The sequence below is a fragment of the Phyllostomus hastatus genome, unplaced genomic scaffold (assembly GCF_019186645.2).
Source record: "Phyllostomus hastatus isolate PE091 unplaced genomic scaffold, TTU_PhHast_1.1 phas_contig_1, whole genome shotgun sequence".
NCBI lineage: Eukaryota > Metazoa > Chordata > Mammalia > Chiroptera > Phyllostomidae > Phyllostomus > Phyllostomus hastatus.
This window is the reverse complement of record NW_025333498.1, coordinates 13,556,952-13,576,026: the sequence shown is the minus strand read 5'-3', so window position 1 is coordinate 13,576,026 and position 19,075 is coordinate 13,556,952. Positions and strand designations below refer to the sequence as shown.

General features: G+C 39.8%; 1 protein-coding gene across 7 annotated transcripts in view; it reads left to right on the top strand.

The window, feature by feature from the left end:
- The window catches only part of OSBPL6 (oxysterol binding protein like 6), a 201,375-nt gene that overhangs the window by 113,374 nt on the left and 68,926 nt on the right, over positions 1-19,075 (top strand). For all 7 annotated transcript variants that reach the window (XM_045857496.1, XM_045857330.1, XM_045857605.1 and 4 more), the window contains exons 3-4: positions 17-230; positions 18,898-18,990. In XM_045857496.1, the coding sequence (XP_045713452.1) occupies positions 129-230; positions 18,898-18,990 (195 nt within the window). In that variant the 5' untranslated portion in view covers positions 17-128. The remainder of the gene's footprint in view (positions 1-16; positions 231-18,897; positions 18,991-19,075) is intronic.

The following is a 19,075-nucleotide window of genomic DNA, read 5'->3' as shown; positions in this document are numbered from 1 at the left end:
GCCTTCTCTTTTCTAGTCAATCTCGATTTGTGAAATGGACTGAGGCTGGAAGTTTATCTACTTCTTTGTCCGAATTCAAGACCATTGGGATGATCTTAAGTGCGTGCAACTAGATCCTAACTGCAGCTATGAGTTCAGACGAGAAGGGCATATCCCCCGCCCATAAAACATCCACTCCCACCCATAGAAGTGCCTCCTCTTCGACATCCTCCCAAAGGGACAGTAGACAGGTAAGAGAAGAGTACAAAGTGCATTTTGTTATCTTATGCAAATGCAGTACCGTTAGAATGTGGTGGAATTGCTCATTAACTCTGAAATTTTGTTGTGAAAATATTTTATTCCACAGGAAAACTCACTAATTTCTGTAGATCTACCTGATGATCCAGTTCTTGCTTCTCTGTTATTTAGGATTTTTTTTTAGAGCACAGAGCACAGAAGGGCGGCCGGAAGCCCTGGAGTGTGCTCCTCACTGCCTGCACCCGGCAGCGGGAGCCAGCCTCTGGGCCTGGACCGTTTGCTCCCCCTCTTCATCTCTGGAGGCAGAAAGGGGCCTCAGCCTGCAAAAGTCTTCTTTCAGTTAGTCTCTCACTGGTCTGCAAAGCACTAACTTCTCTTTGCTGTTTCATGGAATCTAGCAACACATTCAGGAATTAGATTATAAGTAAAACTGTAGTATCAGGGGATGAAGGGCAGTAAGAACCCAGACAATGTTTAAAGTCAGTAGAGGAAGTGAATTACTGTTGCTTAATTATTCCATTGAGCCAACTCTAAGTTATTTTTGTTTGCAGAGTTAATTCCTTGCTACTGCAGTCCGAGTCGTGTGGGGATTTGTTGTAGGAATTGTCTAAATTGTCAAAACAGATGATTGTTTTGCCCAGTACTTGTCTCATTATTACTGTGTATCATTATAATATTATCTGTGATAAGATTTTTGTTGTGTAACTGGAATTTCACAGTAAGCAAGTATAGTTAACTTTTTATAAAAACTTTTCTTTAGGGGGACATTCACTTAGCAGACATTTTTGCAAGGTTCTTCCCCCTGTATTTTGTGTATTCAAAGTACACTGCCTGGTTTCTAGAAGTACAGCCATCCATCATTCAGTTGTCCCTGGTACAGACCTGGGTCTTGAGGCAGCCGGTTCCAGATGTGAATTTATTCTTTAGGTGGTGAGAATGCAGGGAACATTCAGTCTACAAACCCTCCCAACTCTCCCCTTCTCATTCTAGCAAGAGGTTCCAGGGAATTTGTAAGAATCAGTGATTTCTGATGTGTATATGTTTTGCAGATTCTAAGCAGACGTTTCTGCTATGGGTCTTGGGGAATTTTTGATGTCCTTTGTTATAGAGTTCAACAGGGGCATTTATGTTCTGTTTATTAAGAACAGTTATACTAGTGACTAAATGTGTGATTGCACACAGTTATAATGTTTATAGCATTGCATTTGTAGAGTAAAAGAAAGTAAGAGTACCCTGAATGAAAACAAGTTGTATTATAAGTAACTACTGCATGCTGAGAAGATATTTTCTAAGTTTGCCATTTTAATCTACCCTTCACCTGATCCTCTGTCCTTTCTTTTGGCTTTTTCCTCTTCCCTTGCCCTGGGTGTTTGAATGGAGGGACATTTTAAGCAGCACGGCCTTTCTGGTGGCTGAGGGAAGGAAGGGATGGACTCAGCTCACCCTGGAGAATTGTGACAAATGGAAAAGACTAATGACGGCCATTTAAACACCTGTCATCACTGTTGATGTGCCTGTGGGCCTGAGCTCCAGGGCCGGCAAAACCAGGACACTGAGACCCTGGTCTGCCAGGGGGAGTTGGAAGGTGGAATGTGTGGCTCCTAGCTGGCTTGTGAATGGAAAGGTGCATGATGGGAATCGGATAATGTGTTTGTAAATTGATAATGAATTCTAGAAAACTAGGGAGGCACTGTTCAAATGTTTATTGTTATTTAAGGAAAGAGTTTGCTTTCTTTCATTCCTGTTTATCTCAGCAAGTGGAAACTCGCCCAAATACTTTCTCCCCTCGTTTCTTCCTGCCTCCTGTTTTTTTGTCATTTCATTTTTCTCAAGGGAAAGAAAAACAAAAGAATCACTACAGTTGTGTTTTTTCTTCCCTATCTCTGTCACTTCCTAGAATCCAGTATTAACTTCCAGAAACCAGAATTTTGAGTGATCTTGTGATGTGATAGGATGCAGTGTGTTTTTATGCATCTGTTTTTGTGTAATGACTGTTTTCATAGGGAAGGGGCACGGAGGAATTGTGATAAATTGGTCTTTGTTGAATGTCGTTATTCTCCCGACCTGACTGACATCTATGCAGATGGCGCCAAAGTGCAAAGTCCATCCCTGTTTCTCTCCTAGGTTGATCATGTAGGTAAAGGATGTAGCACATAGCTGAGAATACCATGGTGCCTCAGTGTTCATTATTTGCCTTTCTTTCCCAAGTTCTAGTCCTAGATCACTAATTAATTGATTGGACATCTTTCCTTGGATGCACCAACGTCACCATAAATGAATATGTATAAACCAGTTTGCTATCGGGATAGTCATTATGTTACTGACCCAGGGTCAAAGCCATTCCTTTCTCATTTGCCTCACATTCCATAGGCTAGCAAGTTCAATTCATTATTTCCTTCATAAATATCATAATTTCTTTCAATTCCCACTCTTCACTGTCTAGCCCAGACTCTCCTCACTTCAACCCAGAATCCTGCAAAGTCCTCTTGCCTCACCTTCTCCCCATGGCTTCATAAGATCAAATTTCCATAATATGACAGATTCATGCCCAGAATCCTTCAAAGACTCACAAATCCTTCAATGACCTGCACAATTAAGGCCATATTTCCTTACGGGGGATTCAGCTACCACCATGACGTGATCCAGCCTCAGTGTCCCATTCTCCTCCCAACCTGTACAGTCCTGTGCACTCACGGTTCCTAGAGTGCCTCATCTCCACTCTGCCCTGGTCTCTCCTGCACGGAACTCCCACCACCCTGCTCTTGATCCGATACCTCACTGTGCTTCAAGGACCAGCTCAGGCGAGACTCTCACTGGCCATTCAAACCCACATTGCTGTTTCCCTTCTGTGAACTTTTGTAGACGTTTTTGACAATATGTGACATTTAAAAAAAATGATCTCCCCCAATGATATGTTTATTGACTTGAGAAAGAGAAACATCGATGTGAGAGAGAAACACCAACCGGTTGCTTCCTGTACACCGGACCTGCGACCTTTTTGGTGTACGGGACAGTGCTCCAACAAAATGAGCCACCTGGCCAGGGCAATATGTGACATTTTTATATTGTTTGTCTTTTAAATGTACTGATCTACCCAACTGTACTGTGAGCTCTTTTACAGACTATGCACACTGATGCTTCAGACGAGCCCTGCACCTCGAATATTTTAATATATCCTAGAGTCTATTTTTAAAGACCTGCAACAATATTAGTCTTGTCTTTTCATTACAGAATTTCCATTCCAGACTTATTTGTCTTTCTCCCTTCTTCCTACCTCGTGGATAAACAAAACAAAGAATGTCTGCCAAGTGCGTAGAAATAACAGACTGTCCTTCCCGTCAGTAGGTCGTGTAGCCCGACAGGTGGAGGAGGGAGAGAAGCGGGGAAATGGAGTTACTCAGTCAGTGTTCCTGTGATTTCACTCAGTTTTTCTTCACCAATGAGAAGGTCAAGGCTCCACACACTGTTTAGCAGTTTGGAAGGCTCTAATAAGTACTTCATTTATGTTTGGACCAAGTCTGATATTAGATGTTAGAACATCTGACAGATTTGGTTGTGTGTCTGTGTGGGTGTGATCAACTATGACTCACAAGCTGCAAGAAACATATGTACTAAAATATTGAAAAAGGAAATAAAGCAGTTGATTAGGCATTGAGGACATTTGCATAAACCAGCACTTTCCAGGTACCTGCCAAGGAAACCTTGTCCCTTGAGGTGTTGCATGAAGAGAGGATTTGATTGTCAAGCAAGTTAGAAAAATGCTAAACCAACCTCTTCTTGAGATGTATATTAATAAATTAAAGACACCAATAATGCCTGCAGTTAGAACACTAACAGAACACTTTTAGGATTTACTATATTGTGGAACTTATTTTATTTCCCTAAGATGTGGATATTAAAAATTCAGATTCTTCCTCCTGCTAAGAAATGGGAAGGTCTAGGAACACTAGGCCCAGATTCGAAACGACAGCACTGGACTGGGCTCAGGAGCAGCTTCCCCTTCAAATGGGACAACTACCCTCTGACCAGCTGTAGTCCCTGCCTCTTCTTATTGTATTTATTTTGTAAATATCAATAGTTTTAAATTAATTTCAATTATAGTTGACATGGAGTATTATATTAGTTTCAGGTATACAACGTAGTGATTCAACATTTATATACCTTACAAAGTGGTCACCACAATAAGTCTAGTGACCATCTGTCACTGTGCATAGTTATTACAATATTGTTGACAACAGACAATATTATTGACTATAGCAACAGTCCCCACCTCTCCTTATTATATTTCAGTACTTACGTATGTTTCCTGCCTGGTCCCCAAAGCATTTGAATTCTCCAGCTGTGATCTCAGCTATCAAGTCAAGTGACTAACGTTAATTTCCACTTAGACATTAAAGAGGCATTTCAACTAAGCATATTCAAAACTGAACTACTCATTTTTCTCTCAAATCCACTTCTTCCCCACATTCCTTATCTTAGTGAACAGAACTCTGTCCTTTCATTTGGTAAGCCCAAAACCTTCACCAGCAGCCATCCTGGACTCCTCTCCTCCTCTCACACCCTGCCACCAAACCCTCTGTGAATCCCATTCATTCTGAGGTTGGTTCTGCCTTCAGGACACACCTGACATTTGACCCCTGCTGACCCCTTCACCCTGGCCTGAGCCACCATTGTTTCTCATCCAGGCTGTTCTCCTGCTTCCAACCTCATGTTGGTCCTTTTTTACAGAGTAGTCAGGGTGATGCTGTCAAAACCTGTCAGATCAAGCTGCTTCTCTGCTCCAAGCCCTCCACTGCTTTCCCATCTCTCTCCAAATAATGTCTGAATTGCTGATTGTTGTCTGTAAGGTCAATAATGTAGATCCGCTTATGTCTTTGGTCCCATCTACCAGGTTTTGCTTCACTTAATTCTCTCCAGCATTTCCCTCTGATGTGCCAAGCATGCCCTATCTCAGGGCCTGTGCATGTTTAACTCCCTGAGTCCAGCTTTAATTCCAGGCATCCCCAGCTTTGCTCACACACTTGACTAATACTAATACTTGACAAAGTACCCTTTCTGGGTAGCCCTCTTTTCCCATGCGTGCATATCCTCACCACTCACTGTCCACTTGTTTTATTTGTTTATAGGACATTAAGCACCACCAGTCATGTTACATATTTATATGTTATATTTGTATCCCTTTCTTCTATTCCCTGTCACTGAAATGTAAGCTCCTTGAAAACAGGGGCTTTATTTTGCTCAATAATGTACCTTTAGCACCTCATAGTATGTGGCCCAGGAAAGATTTGAGCTAAATACAGGAGGAGCTGGCACACAGGAAGATTGTGAAGCAGGTTTCAGAGGCCTTGGTCAACTGTGAAGGAACAGTCGTGAGGTTGGGAGATGACAGCAAGGAGAGGAAGTAGTATAATTGGAAGTTTCGAGTCTCCCGAGAAGAGTGAATTTTGAAAGTACAAGAAGGACGGTCCACTTTCTTTCATCCAAGGAACATATATGCATAACCCATAGACACAGAAAACAGTGTGGTGATGGCCTGAGGGATGGGGGGGGATCTGGGTGGAGGTGGGCAGAGGGGGGAAGTGGGGACAACTGTAACAGTGCAACAGTGAACAATAAAAATAAAGTTAAAAAAAATAAAAGAAAAGGAGGATGGTCCAAAGGTGCGAGGGGGGAGTTGGGACAATGCAGACCTTTGTCTTGCTGCTGCTAGTCCTTGTGTGGTGGGATAAATGACTCGTGGCTTATGAGGGAAGTGATGTCAGCCAAAAGTAAAACATTTGAACATTCAACACAGATGTTAAAGATATTGGTGGGAGTAGAAAGTAACTCTTTATTTAAAACAGGTTATTGTTTCCCAATTTCTCGTAGAATTTATTTTGTGGGCACATTAAATAACAGACTAAGTATATTATCAGCTGACCAGATTTTGTTTGTGTGTTTTGATACTCACCCATTTATTTACATATTTTAGAGCCTGTTTTACAGTATGCAAGGCCTAGACCACCCCGTAGAGATAGTTTCAGTACTTCTGGGATCACGCCCAAGGATCTGCACTTTTTTTTTTTTTAATATTTTATTTATTTATTTTTAGAGAGGGAAGGGAGGGAGATAGAGAGAGAGAGAGAAATATCAATGTGCGGTTGCTGGGGGTTATGGCCTGCAACCCAGGAATGTACCCTGGCTGGGAATCGAACCTGGGACACTTTGGTTCCCAGCCCGCACTCAATCCACTGAGCTACGCCAGCCAGGGCTTAAGATCTGCACTTTTTAAAAGCAAGACCCCTGTTTGGAGTCCTCGATTCTTTTTATTTGTATCATTAGTGAGTCATAAAAAAATCAGACACTATTGCTGTAAGAGCTTAGTATTTGGAGTGCGTAATTACCAGGCGATAGTGTCTATCACTAGAGCGAGTTGTTATAGCTCTCCTGGGTTAGATGTTCTAAATGCTTAAATGGGTCATCTTTTTTGTTCAATGAGAAATCAAAGAAAAAAATATTGGCCATTCCTTATAATGACTGAAAGTTTGCTGAAGCTCAGAGATTATAAAATAAAGGACTTTTCAAGGAAAAATTTTATTATGAATAAGTCATAACTGTCTGCTAGTTAATCTTCTTGCTAGTTTTTATAAAATAAAAGCCTGTGTCATGGTCAGTCAGTAACAACTAATAGAATATTTCTGTTACATGGGCATCTACAGAAATGTTCCCTACATACTATCAACAGCAATGCATTTCAAAACAGCCTCAGCTAATGTCCATGATGACGCGTGAAGGCTATCCCCAACAGCGATCCCCATGCAGTGGCACTCAGAACCATGGGAGGGTGTCCTAACCACCAGTTCACTGGCAGCATCTGCTCTGCATGCAGTTTTCATTATCTGTGAAGATAATGCCTCGAAAACCACAAAGTAAAAGTGTTCCTCATCGGCGTCTATACTTTCTGTACAGGGTTTTCACAAGTTTTCTTCTTGGACAAATAGGGTGGTAAACACATCCCCCAGTGCACATGAACTGACTAGGAATTTGTCTGTCTGCTTGGACCCCTGAAGCATATTCTTCAAAGAGCTTTGTTAAATGAAATCATCAGTTTGAAGTATAATGTCTCTGTCTTTCGAATATAAGAATTATTTCCATCTTTGAGTTACAAAAAATATAGTAGTGTAACCTCAAACAAAAATATTCTACTCTTGGGGAAAAAAATCCAAGCATTCCTAATTTAATAGCCTCCAATTTAAATAATCTCCAGTGTTATCAGTGAGGAGGAATATAATTTGAAATCCACCAGTATTGGAATAGAAAATTCTTAGCATTATGGAGAATTCAATGGATCGGGATTTGCAGAATGACCTGGAACCCAACTTAAGTTTGGAGAGAAATACTAACTTGATATGAAAATCTGCAGAGTACCCTCACTAGAGTGATGTAGGCAAATAAAGCCCTTGGTGCTGGGTACCTTTAAACTCTTGAGTTGCTGGCCCTGGCTAGGCAGCTTAGTTGGTTATAGCATCATCCTGATACGCCAAGACTGCAGGTTTGATCTCCAGTCAGAGCACATACAAGAATCAACCAATGAATACATAAATAAGTGGAACGACAAGTCGATGTTTCTCTCTCTCACTCCCTTTCTCTCTCTCCCTCTCTCAAATAATAAATAAATAAACAAATAAATAAATAAATAAAAATGTTTAAGCTCTTGAGTTGCTTCCAATTTAGCCTTTTTGAGATTATACCCATCCCATGGAAATCTTTAGGACTTAGGGCCAATGTCAATGGGAAAATTATATTTGCTTGCAAAAAACTCACACAGTGACCAGCTGTTGTGATTTAAATGCATTTTATAAATTGGGTGTTCTGAAAAATCTAAATATTAGGCAAAGTTCATGCATAAATGAATCAACCAACACCAGCAGCATCTAATATTTCATGAATTCTCATTGTGGACGGTTGGAACTCTTAGCACCTTTTTCAGAGAACTGAACACTGGCATGAAGTGGTCAAATATCTTGGCCACAGCTAATGAGCAGTTAAGACAGGGTTGGCCAACTCACTGTTTGTTCTGTTGTAAGTCTTGACAAGCTGAATGTCCAGGAGAACAGCCCTCTGTACCCTTGAAAGTGAACGTTGTAAAGCTGTGTTTGTCTGTTGTTTCTGAGTTATGTATTGCCTTGTTTTCTTCCCTTGGCAATAATAGTGATTTTTCAATCCTCATTGGCCTGGGGAACAATGGACCAACTGGCACATAGACCAAAATGTTATTTTCATGAAGTACTCGAATCAAAGGTGAATGCTACGTTCCTTGTGTTTTTCTGAATTTTCTGTATTTTTACTACATGTGTTGCCTTTGAAATCAAAGTTTTGATCATTTATTTGTTTATTGAAAATTCTGATTAGCCTTTTTAAAATTGATTTTAGAGAGAGAGAAACACCAGCTTGTTGTTCCATCTATTTATGTATTCATTGGTTGCTTTTTGGGTGTCCTGACCAGGATCAAACCTGTAACCTCGGTGTATTAGGATAGCACTCTAACCAACCAAGCTACTTGGCCAGGGCCTGATTAGCCTTTGGTGTGAAATGAAATGAGAGTGCCACAGATTTCTTGCTGTCCCCACATGGCATTTAGATATGGCTGTCGCTGCTGCTTAGTATTTACAGTCTTGCATTCAGCCCATGTCAAACATGCTGAAATTGAGACCACTGGAAGGAAATTTGCCACCTGGCTCTTAGACGCTTATTTTCCATGAGTGATTTAGAGCTCATGAGAGAATCTGTTTGTTTTTTCCTCTGGTACGTTTGCCAGAACCTTTTGGTCCTCAACCTGCCTTAGTTTCTCCTCCCGGGAGACAGTCATTCACCCAGGTTTGGAAAGCATCCCTCTTGCAGAACACATGTTTAGGTGTGTCATCAGGACTATAAAAACATCATCCTGAATGACTGTCAGTCTACGAAACTGCTTTATTTGATTTTCAACTTGAACAAATAGAAAATTTTACCCTCCCCCGTCCCGTGTCCCCTGTAACTCTCCTAGACTGCAAGTAAAATACTGTTCCAGACTTGAAGAGCAGCCCTGTGTGTGTTGTGTACTTGCAAGTGCCAGACTTTTTTTACCTCGAATCCTACTTAAGAACTGATTTTGTGATACTGACCATGGCCAGTGTTAGTGAGGTTTCAGGGGAGTGGGCGCTCTCGTGCACTACAGCTGAGCATGCTTTGGCTCTGCCAAAGTTTCTTCAGTGAACGTGCCCATATTGCCTCCACAGTAAAAACTGTATTCTTTTTAAAGGTCATGTTTTGTAATTTAATGTATGCCTCTGTGTGTAGCCTAAAACAATATTTATAGTACAGTAAATATAATTCAAATGTCAGCTATTTTAATAATAAAATTGTAAACCCTAACTCTATACATATAAGCTTTAAAATTTAACAAATATGAAGGATATCCTTGGAGCAAGTTTTAAAACCATCCTTGAGACTCTGAGGCAGGAGCTGGACCACTGTTTGTCCTCTCTCTAAGCTGCCTGTATTTATCTCATGATAATATAAGTGTGTTTGTGGGAGAGTGGGGACTTAGACACTGTGTGTATATTACAACAAATATTTACTCTTTCATTGAGCAAATGCTTGTGAGCACATACATATGGGCAAATTGTAGACATAATCTGCTCGGAGTTTATAAGGGTAATCAAAACAAACCAACTCTGCCTCGAATATATATACGTACATGTTAAATAGATATAAGAGGTCTGTCCAGAAGGTATCCAGCCATGTAGATATGAAAAATAGAGACATTTATTGACGAACATACAAAAAACATTATCCATAGGACAATGACACCTCATCCCCTTGAAAGTAGGCACCTTGGGACCTCACTCAGTCCTCCCAGTCGCCATCAGCTGCCCTTTCATATTTTCCTAAATCTCATTAACAGTCTGAAATCTCTTCCCTTTCAAAGGTGATTTTAGTTTTGGGAAAAGCCGGAAGTCACAGGGCACCAAATCTGGGCTGTACAGGGCTGAGTCACCTGGGTGATTTGATGTTTCCCCAAAAAACTCTGCATGAGATGGGATGCATGAATGGGTATGTTGTCATGATGAAGCTGCCAATCACCAGTTGCCCATAGCCGTGGCCTTCTGAATCATCTGAATAGTTTCCACTGAGGAATGTTAAAGCTTAATGCAAAATTTGATGGAGAGTCATTGCTCTACTCAGTCATTTTGAATGTGATGGCCACATAATACACACGCTCACTCAACAATGTCCACCACCCCACTGACTAGTACAGTGAAGTCATTGTTCACACATGTGCATTCCAGTCCACTCTCCTTGGCTACCAGGCTACATTGATGTCGGGCAAACCATTCTTGTTATATTAACAATGGCTGGACTTTTTCGGGACAGACCTTGTATACTATATAGGATTATTTGGGGAGTTTTTCTGCTAGTTTTATTAGCAAAATTATGTGAGTGGTTCTCATACTGAAAACCTTTGTTCTGGGTCATTTGAATAGCCTTGTACAAAATTACAAATTAATTTGGCTGTAGTGATCTTTTCAAGTCACACAGAACTGTTCTTTTTCCTTTAAAATGAATTCTACATGTCCTAGAGGGTTTGCTCTTGAAGTGGCTTAGTATTTGTTCCCAGTATTTATCATCCATTGACAGTTGCTGGAAAGGAGTATGACGAGCGTTGCTGGGGTTTCCTGTGAGTCCCTCCTGTGTGAGTGTTGAGAGCACAGGTGAGGAGCACATCACTAGTAAACTCTGGTTCTTGTTCTCAAAGGCAGCCATGGGCTTTAAAAAGCTCTCTGTCCATATGCCTTTTACCACATCATAGTCAAGATCACTGAACTACTCTCAGTCTCCAAATGGACCACTTGATGGGTCTCAGTGGTATTTCTTACAATGCAAAGTTTCCAACAACAGGCCAGCTCAGTGTGGGCCTTGGCTGTTGGTTCTTAATGAGCTGCATGTTTCTGTCCAGGAAACGTCAAAACTCTGATGACCTTCCCCTCCTTCAGGGATTTCCAGTTGTGCTTTGTGGAATTTTTCCCAGGAACTATTTCTAAAAACTTCTACTTCCATTAGATTTATTATTAATACATTCTGCCATTTTTCAGTGAAGGCAAGATAATTGTTACTATAGAGAAAGTAGTGGAATTACTATTTCAGTCATAGCCTTTTGGCTTTGGTAAGTTATATATTTTATGCTATTAAAAATATTAATTCCTTGAAGGAAATTATTCAGAAGACAGCAGGAAAGTCTGTGCACATCTTTGCTGTGGGAATTCAGAAGGATGCATTACCATCCACTGCTGATGCTTTTCCCTGGCGAGAATCTAGGGCATCTGTCTCCACTCACTTCGTCAGCTTTCTCAGTACATGCTGATGCTCCGGTCACGAGGCGGTGCTGACTGTGGATACCGGCTTATCCAGGAAACATGATGGCCATGTCGTTATGCATCCTTCACTTCCAAAAAAGCACCCAGGTGTCACATGCCTGCGAGATGTCTGGACATATCTTTCTATGACAATAAAAATGCACACGATTCCTGCACATTTATTCTTGTAGCAGTTACAACTAACATATTAGCTACCATTTATTGAATGCCTGCTGTGTGCCAGCGTCTGGGCAGCACTGTGCATGCACTGGGCACCAACTTCATGACTTGCTGTGTCGTCTAAGGTAGACATCACCATCCCCACTTTGCAAACAGAACACTGAGGCTGAGGGAGTTTCATGATTGCCAAGTCAGGTGGTAAGTAGCAGCCTGCAGGTTGGCGTGCTCCTCTGTATGACTGTAAAACTCATGTTCTTTTCCCTGCATAGGACGCTGCTTCCCTGAAGTGAAAGCTCACTGGCTTGCCTTTAATTCTCAAAACTTGGAAATGAACCTTGAAGCTGTACCATATTTAAGAGTGCTATAATCTTTTTTCTTTTGCTCATTTCTGCCTCTCTGTTTTCACAGAAGGTTGTAGAGGATGCCTTTTGATGTGTTCAGTTAGCCTTAGGGAATACACTTACTTGAGATTGCTGTAATTTTTATCACTTAACATTAGCTTTAACTTCAGTAGAAGGCAGTATTTAAAAACATGGGCTCTACAATAAATCTTGATTTACATTCCAGCTCCAACACTTACCAAATCTATGCCATTAATTTAACCTCACTGTGCCTCTCTCTGCTGAGACAAAATAAATTTAAGTCATTACTCAAAGGCTTTTGAGTGAAGAGGGAGTGAAATAACCCACATAAAACATAGAGACAAGGATGTAGAAAGCTACTGAATATTAACTGCTATCACTCCCACATCATCAATACTATCATCTGAAGGATACTAGTCTCACTGAAAGAGTGTTGCAATGTTAACATTAGCTATAACTAGAAGAGAGACAAGCCCATCAGCCAAAAAGCTTGAAGAACATAAAAATACAACTACCACACAACCCACCCATTCCACTTCTGGGCATTTATTCAAAGTAAACAAAACACTAATTCAAAAAGATCAAACACCCTGTGTTCATTGCAGCGTTATCTGCAGTCGCCAAGATGTGGATGCAACCCAGGTGTCCATCAGCAGGTGGGTGGATAAAGACAACGTGGTACATACAGGGTGGGCAAAAGTAGGCTTACAGTTGTTTGTAGGGAAAACAATACACTGTTAATGAATAATAATGCAAGAATCAACTCTCTGTTGTGCATACTTACAACTGTGAACCTACTTTTGCCTTACCCTGTATATACAAACAGAATAGTATTTAGCAAGTTAAAAAAAAAATGAAATCCTGCCCCTAGTGACATGTATGGATCTAGAGGGCATTGTGCTAATGAAGTGAATTAGACAGAGAAAGACATGCTGTACGATTTCACTTACATGTAGAATATAAAACAACACAATAAATGAACAAACTAAATGAAACAAACCCATGGAAACAAAACAAACAGATAGTTAGTTGCCAGAGGAGAGAGAGGTGGAAGAGGTGAGTGTGTGAAAAGGTGAAGGGGAGCAATAGGTACAAACTTCCAATTATAAAATAAATAAGTTCCAGGGATGTAATATACAGCATAAGAAATATAGTCAATAATATGACAGCTTTGTACAGTGGCAGGTGGTTACCAGACATATTATGGTGACCACATCATCAGGTATATACATGTAGAATCACTGTTTTGTACACCTGAAACTAAAGTAATATTTATGTCAACCATACTTTAATTTAAAAATTACTTTAGACGTTTCTAAGTTATTTTGGGTATTTTTAAAAAACATTTTGTGTAATTCAGGAATATACAATTAGCTTAGATGAAATAACCAGATGAAAAGTTTAGATGAAGTTAACTTAAGTGTGAAAGTAAAGTAAGTGACAAGCTGAGCAAACCGAGAGACCTGTCCAGCAGATCACATGTGGACTCTCAGTTTGAGAGTCCTGTTCCTTTCTGTGGGAATTGTCCAAAGCCAGGCAGCTTTTATTAAATGTCTCATTGTCTGTCTGTTTACCCACATCTTTGGTACGGGGCAAACCAGACTGTAGTCGTGTTGGCAGAGTTCCACTTGCTGCCCAGGAGATACTAAGATCAGTGAATGCTAGCCGGGAACAAACATACCAGATTGAAGAGCTGCAGTAAAATGTGTTCTAGACTCCTGGTTTTATGTTAAACATGCATCAAGTCTACCTGAGCAGGGGGTGCAAGGGGCGGGTAAGTACTTCCACCTTCTCTGTGTGCTCAGAGTTTCTTAAAAAACTGAACTGGAATGAACCTAAGTTCCTCAGTTGTCACAAATGTACCATTCTGGTGGGGAACACAGATCGGGGGGAGGCTATGTATGTGTGGGGGCAGGGGGGTTGGTGGGAAATCCTTGTACTTGCTGTGATGCTAAAGCTACTCTTTTAAAAAAAATTTTTTAAATGCAAAACATTAGCCTGGAAATGAAGTTATAATTTTAGTATTTGAGGAGAAACTTGATTTTAAAAGAATAATTAACAGGTTTATATAACTTTTCATTTAACCTGCTTATATAATACATGTAATACCTTGAAGGTATATGGCATCTGTTTACAAGTCATTGTGAAAGAATATGAAAATAGCCAGCTTGTGAAGAACAAGTACAAAAATTTTTAGTGCAAATTATCTTAAAGGAAACCTTATGAAAAAATTTTTGTTACTGAAGATGTTGCCAAATTAAGTTTGACATGTTCCCCACTAGATTCTAGTGGGAATCCCCACTAGATTCCCCATTAGATTCAAAGTCATAGCTTTGAATCTAATAAACAAGAGCTCTCTCATTAATCCATTTGATGTTTCTAGTTTAAAAGTTGAGCACTTTAAATATTTTCAAAAGTTTTATCCTGTTGGAGTTGTGATTTTTTATAATTCAAAGATGAAGCCAAAGGCAGTGTACTGCCCACCCCTGTGTGAATGATTGCCAGGGGGCTGTTCTTGACAACTTAATCAGAGAGAGCACTGAAAAATTCCAGAAAAAGGTTTTTTAAATATTTATTTATTTTTTTAGAGAGAGGGGAAGGGGGGGAGAAAGAGAGAGAGAAACATCAGTGTGAGAGAGAAACATTGATCCCTCGCCTCTAACATGCACCCCCGACTGGGGACTGAACCTGCAACCTAAGCATGTGCCCTGACCAGAGTTGAACTGGCAACCTTTTGCTTTGCGGGACGCTGCCCAACCCAGCTGAGCCGCACTGGTCCGGGCTGCAGAAAATTTTGACTGGCTACAATGTTCAGCGTCTTGTGGTAGGATGGAGTGGGCTGAGGGTAGAAGGGATGAAATACGGAGGGAAGATGAGCTGGTCCCCACCTTCAAGCAGCACCCAATGTAACTGGACTCCAGGACTGGGTGTGGGACTAGGCATGGTAAATTTGAAAACAGTCTTCCTTATATCTGCCAATATTAGAAGTATGGCATTGAAGGGCTTAGATATTTCATTAAAAGTAATGAGTGTTTGCATGTGTGGTTCTATAACTTCAGAAAATAATACAATAATTAATAAATAATACAAAAATAAGCTCTGTTTTGCATACTCACAACTGAAAGCTACCTTTGCTCCACCCTGTATAAGACTGTCAAGTTTGTAGAAAAGTTCTGGAGGTTAAATGAAAATAGCTCATTTTTTGAAGCTAGTTACATTTATAGTAATGTGTATCAGCTGGTAGTTTAATTAATTATGCTAAAATTTGAGAAATATCTACATACATTTGTGATAATAAAAATATCCATTTACTTACTATTTCTCAGTAATTGTTTTTTTTTCTTTTCTTTTTTTTGTTATTCAAGTACAGTTGTCTCCATTTTCCCCCCACCATTCCCCACCACCCCAGCCATCCCCACCTCCCTTCCCTGATCCCACCACCCTTGGTTTTGTCCATGGGTCCTTTATATATGTTCCTGAAAACCCTTCCCCTTCTTCCCCCCATTATTCCCTCCCACCTCCCCTCTGGCTATTGTCAGTTTGCTCTTAGTTTTAATATCTCTGGTTATATTTCTCAGTAACTGTTTTTATGATTCTCTGTGCTTTGGCAAATCAGCAAACTTTGGGGTTTGTATTTTTTACTTAGCTTGAATGTGTACAATGTTGTACTATGTTTGAAATAAGATTAAGCTTCTAACTTTACTTCCATAATATAAATGACAGGTACAGGAGTATGTAATTTATAGATTTTGTCCTGGTTTGTTTGGTGTCTAACCTTTCTGATCCACAAAATCCTAGCAACATTTTAAGTATCCCCTGGTAACTATACAAACGAAACTCTTTTTATCACACTTTAAATGTCCTAATTGATTTCCATGTCTGTGGCTTGGTTCGGAAATTAGGGGATTTAGTTTCCTTCCCCTGGCTAGGTTCCTGAATTAATCATTTATTTTCTGCTTACATAGTTGTTGATGTCAAATTCCTTTTCAGTTCTGCTTTTCTTACCATATTTATTCTTTGGGGACAGAGAGGGAGTGGGGTGAGGAGGCACTGTATGTGTATTTTATTGCCCAGCAACCTAGAAGTATAAGGATAAGTAAGGTAAGGTCCTTAAAGAGAAACTCAGACCAAAGATATTTCACTGGAAAAATTAAAGTAAAACCAGTAGCCACATGGAACAGTATTAATGCTTGTGTTTACAATTTTTGTTCAGCCTCATTTGGTCTTCTGTATAACACGGCCTCTCTCTAGAATGTACGCACCATGGGAGGAAATCTCTTGTCTATTTTGTTCTCTGACACCCTGTGATCAGCATCTGACACGGTACAGATGCCCAGCAATGATTTGTTGGTTAGTTCAACCAACGAATGAATGACACATTTCACTGGCAGTTTCTGGTCCTCTATATTTTATTTACTTTACCGAACCTTTTGGTTGAGACTGTTAAAAAGTGAGGGAAGAACTGATACTAAAATGTGTTGTTTCTAAATGATTCTAATTCTTGCTATTTAAAAATGCTATCATGGAAACTTTTTTCCCTTTAGAAATTTGTCTCAAATTATGAAGTTATCTATCTGTTATGGGCAGGGTGAAAGCATTTCTATCTCTATAGTAGAGTGATACCTGGATATCTTGACTGCTCGTGGTGCAACTTATGCATTTGAAAAATACTTTTATGGTTTTTTTTAGTTTCATGGGACATACATTTAGGGAAGTTTTGCTCAGATGTATTTGAAGAATATATGAGACAAGCTTTCTTTTCCTCTTATAGGTTTGTATAATGTATCAGGATAGTTTGGGGTTACTAATAGGTTTATATAACTTAAGGTAGATTAAATAGTTTTAAAGAGATTTTAAAATGTATTAGTTTTTTAAATGATGCTTTTCCTCAAAAGAAGCATTATGAGAAAGAGAATAACTTACATGCAAGTCAGAATTCTCCATTTCAAGAATAAACACAAAATCGTAATAGTAATTCTGCTGGAACAGTGGTTCTCAAATTTGGTTTCAGGGACCCTTTACACTCTCAAAAATTATTGAGCTTTGTTTATGTAAGTTATGTGTATCTATATTTCCTGTGTTAGAAATTGAAATGGATAGAATTTTCAAATACTTCTTAATTTCTTTAAAAATAGAAATAGACTATCATATGTCAGCCTAAATAGCATTTTTATTTTAAAGTGTATTTCCAAAACAAGTTTTAGTGAGAAAAATAGTATTGTTTTTTGCAAATCTCTCTGATGTCTGGCTTAGTAGAAAACTGGATTCTTACGTCCACTTTTGCTTAATGTGTTTCAATACAGCATTTTAATGTATCCTCTGGAAAACTCCACTGTGTACTAGTGAGGGAATATGAGCAAGAAAGGCAAACATTATCCTGGTGTTATATGAGTGGGGCTTCCATCTCACAGGCCCCTGAAAGGGCCTTGGGTCACCTTCGGAGAACCACTCTCCAGAGCGTGTGGACTGGGCGGGGAAATAGCAAGGTGGCAAGCACCTTGCTTGTTCTTTTGTATTATTTCTATGTTATATTTGAATGTTTTATAGTGAACATAATCCTTTTGTCATTTCTTAACTTTTTTACTGGTTTTTAGAGAGAGGGAAAGGGAGGGAGAGGAAGAAAATGTCAGTGTGAGAAACATCGCTTAGTTGTCCTGGCTGGGCATCACACCCGAGACCTTTTGGTTTACAGGACGACACTGCGACCAACTGAGCCACACCAGCCAGAGCCACATTGTTATTTCTAATCACTGCATGGTATTTCCTTATAAGTTTGTACCATTCTTACATAGATTAGATATTTTCTACTACAATAAATAATGCTTTAGTAAACATATCTGTTCTTACATATTTGCATAAGAATCTGATTATTTCCTTAGGGTGACAACTTAGCTGTGGAATTCCTGCGTTTATGAGGCATCTGCTGGTTTCCCAAAAATTTTTAAATAAAATTGTAAAATTTTTCTTCAGATAGACTATACCCAATTTATACTTCTTTTCCCCTGACCCTAATCCATTCTTGAACCTAATGGTTTCAAAAAAATCATTATTATTTTGCTTTTCATTACTTAGAATACATGAGGTTGAGGTAAACGTCTTTTCAGATGTTTTGTGAGAGTTCCCTGTTCATGGACTTTGCCTTTTTTCTGTTAGAATGCCACCTTACTGATCAATGAATTATCCAGATCAATGAAGACTCTGTATAGTCTTTGTAAAGGACATCTTCTGTTTATTGTACTTGATGAAATGTTTTCTTCTCTGTGCATTTAAGAATTTTCCTAAGATACTATAATTACAATGTTATAATATTTAATTATCTCATAAGGATTATAAGAAACTCTAGAAACTAAATGGTATTAAGGCTCTGGGCTTTTTGATTTAGAATTTTCTTTTCATATAGTGCCATTGTAGAGGTGAGCAACTATTCATATGTAAAGCTATGTCTGCGTAGTAGATGTACCATTCTTATGAAGTTACGATTTTTAATTCGTGTGATCTCTGACTCCTTCTCTAAGACTGAGACCAGCATTGCAGGAGCAGTTCGGCAGCAGGTCGGTAAGAGGGGACGGCAGACCCAGTTCTGGCTGAGGTTTTCCTGACTGTCGCAGCTGCCAGTGTTCTGCTCAGGAGCCCGCAGTCTCTAACACGGCCCGCTGTTTTTACTGTGATCTGTGCGCCCTCACCCCGTGCCCATCCACGTGAGAAATGGCGGTCTAACCCAGGTTGTCTTTCCATTTATCCAGAGTATCCACATACTGGAGAGGACTGCTTCCTCTGGAACCGAGCCCTCTGTCAGTCGGCAGTTGCTAGAACCGGAGCCAGTCCCCCTCTCCAAGGTCAGTGATGGAACTCAGTGCTCTCTCGGATAACATGAGGCCAGCCCTGGGCCAGTTGAACTGTAAATCACTCAACCCCAGCCTC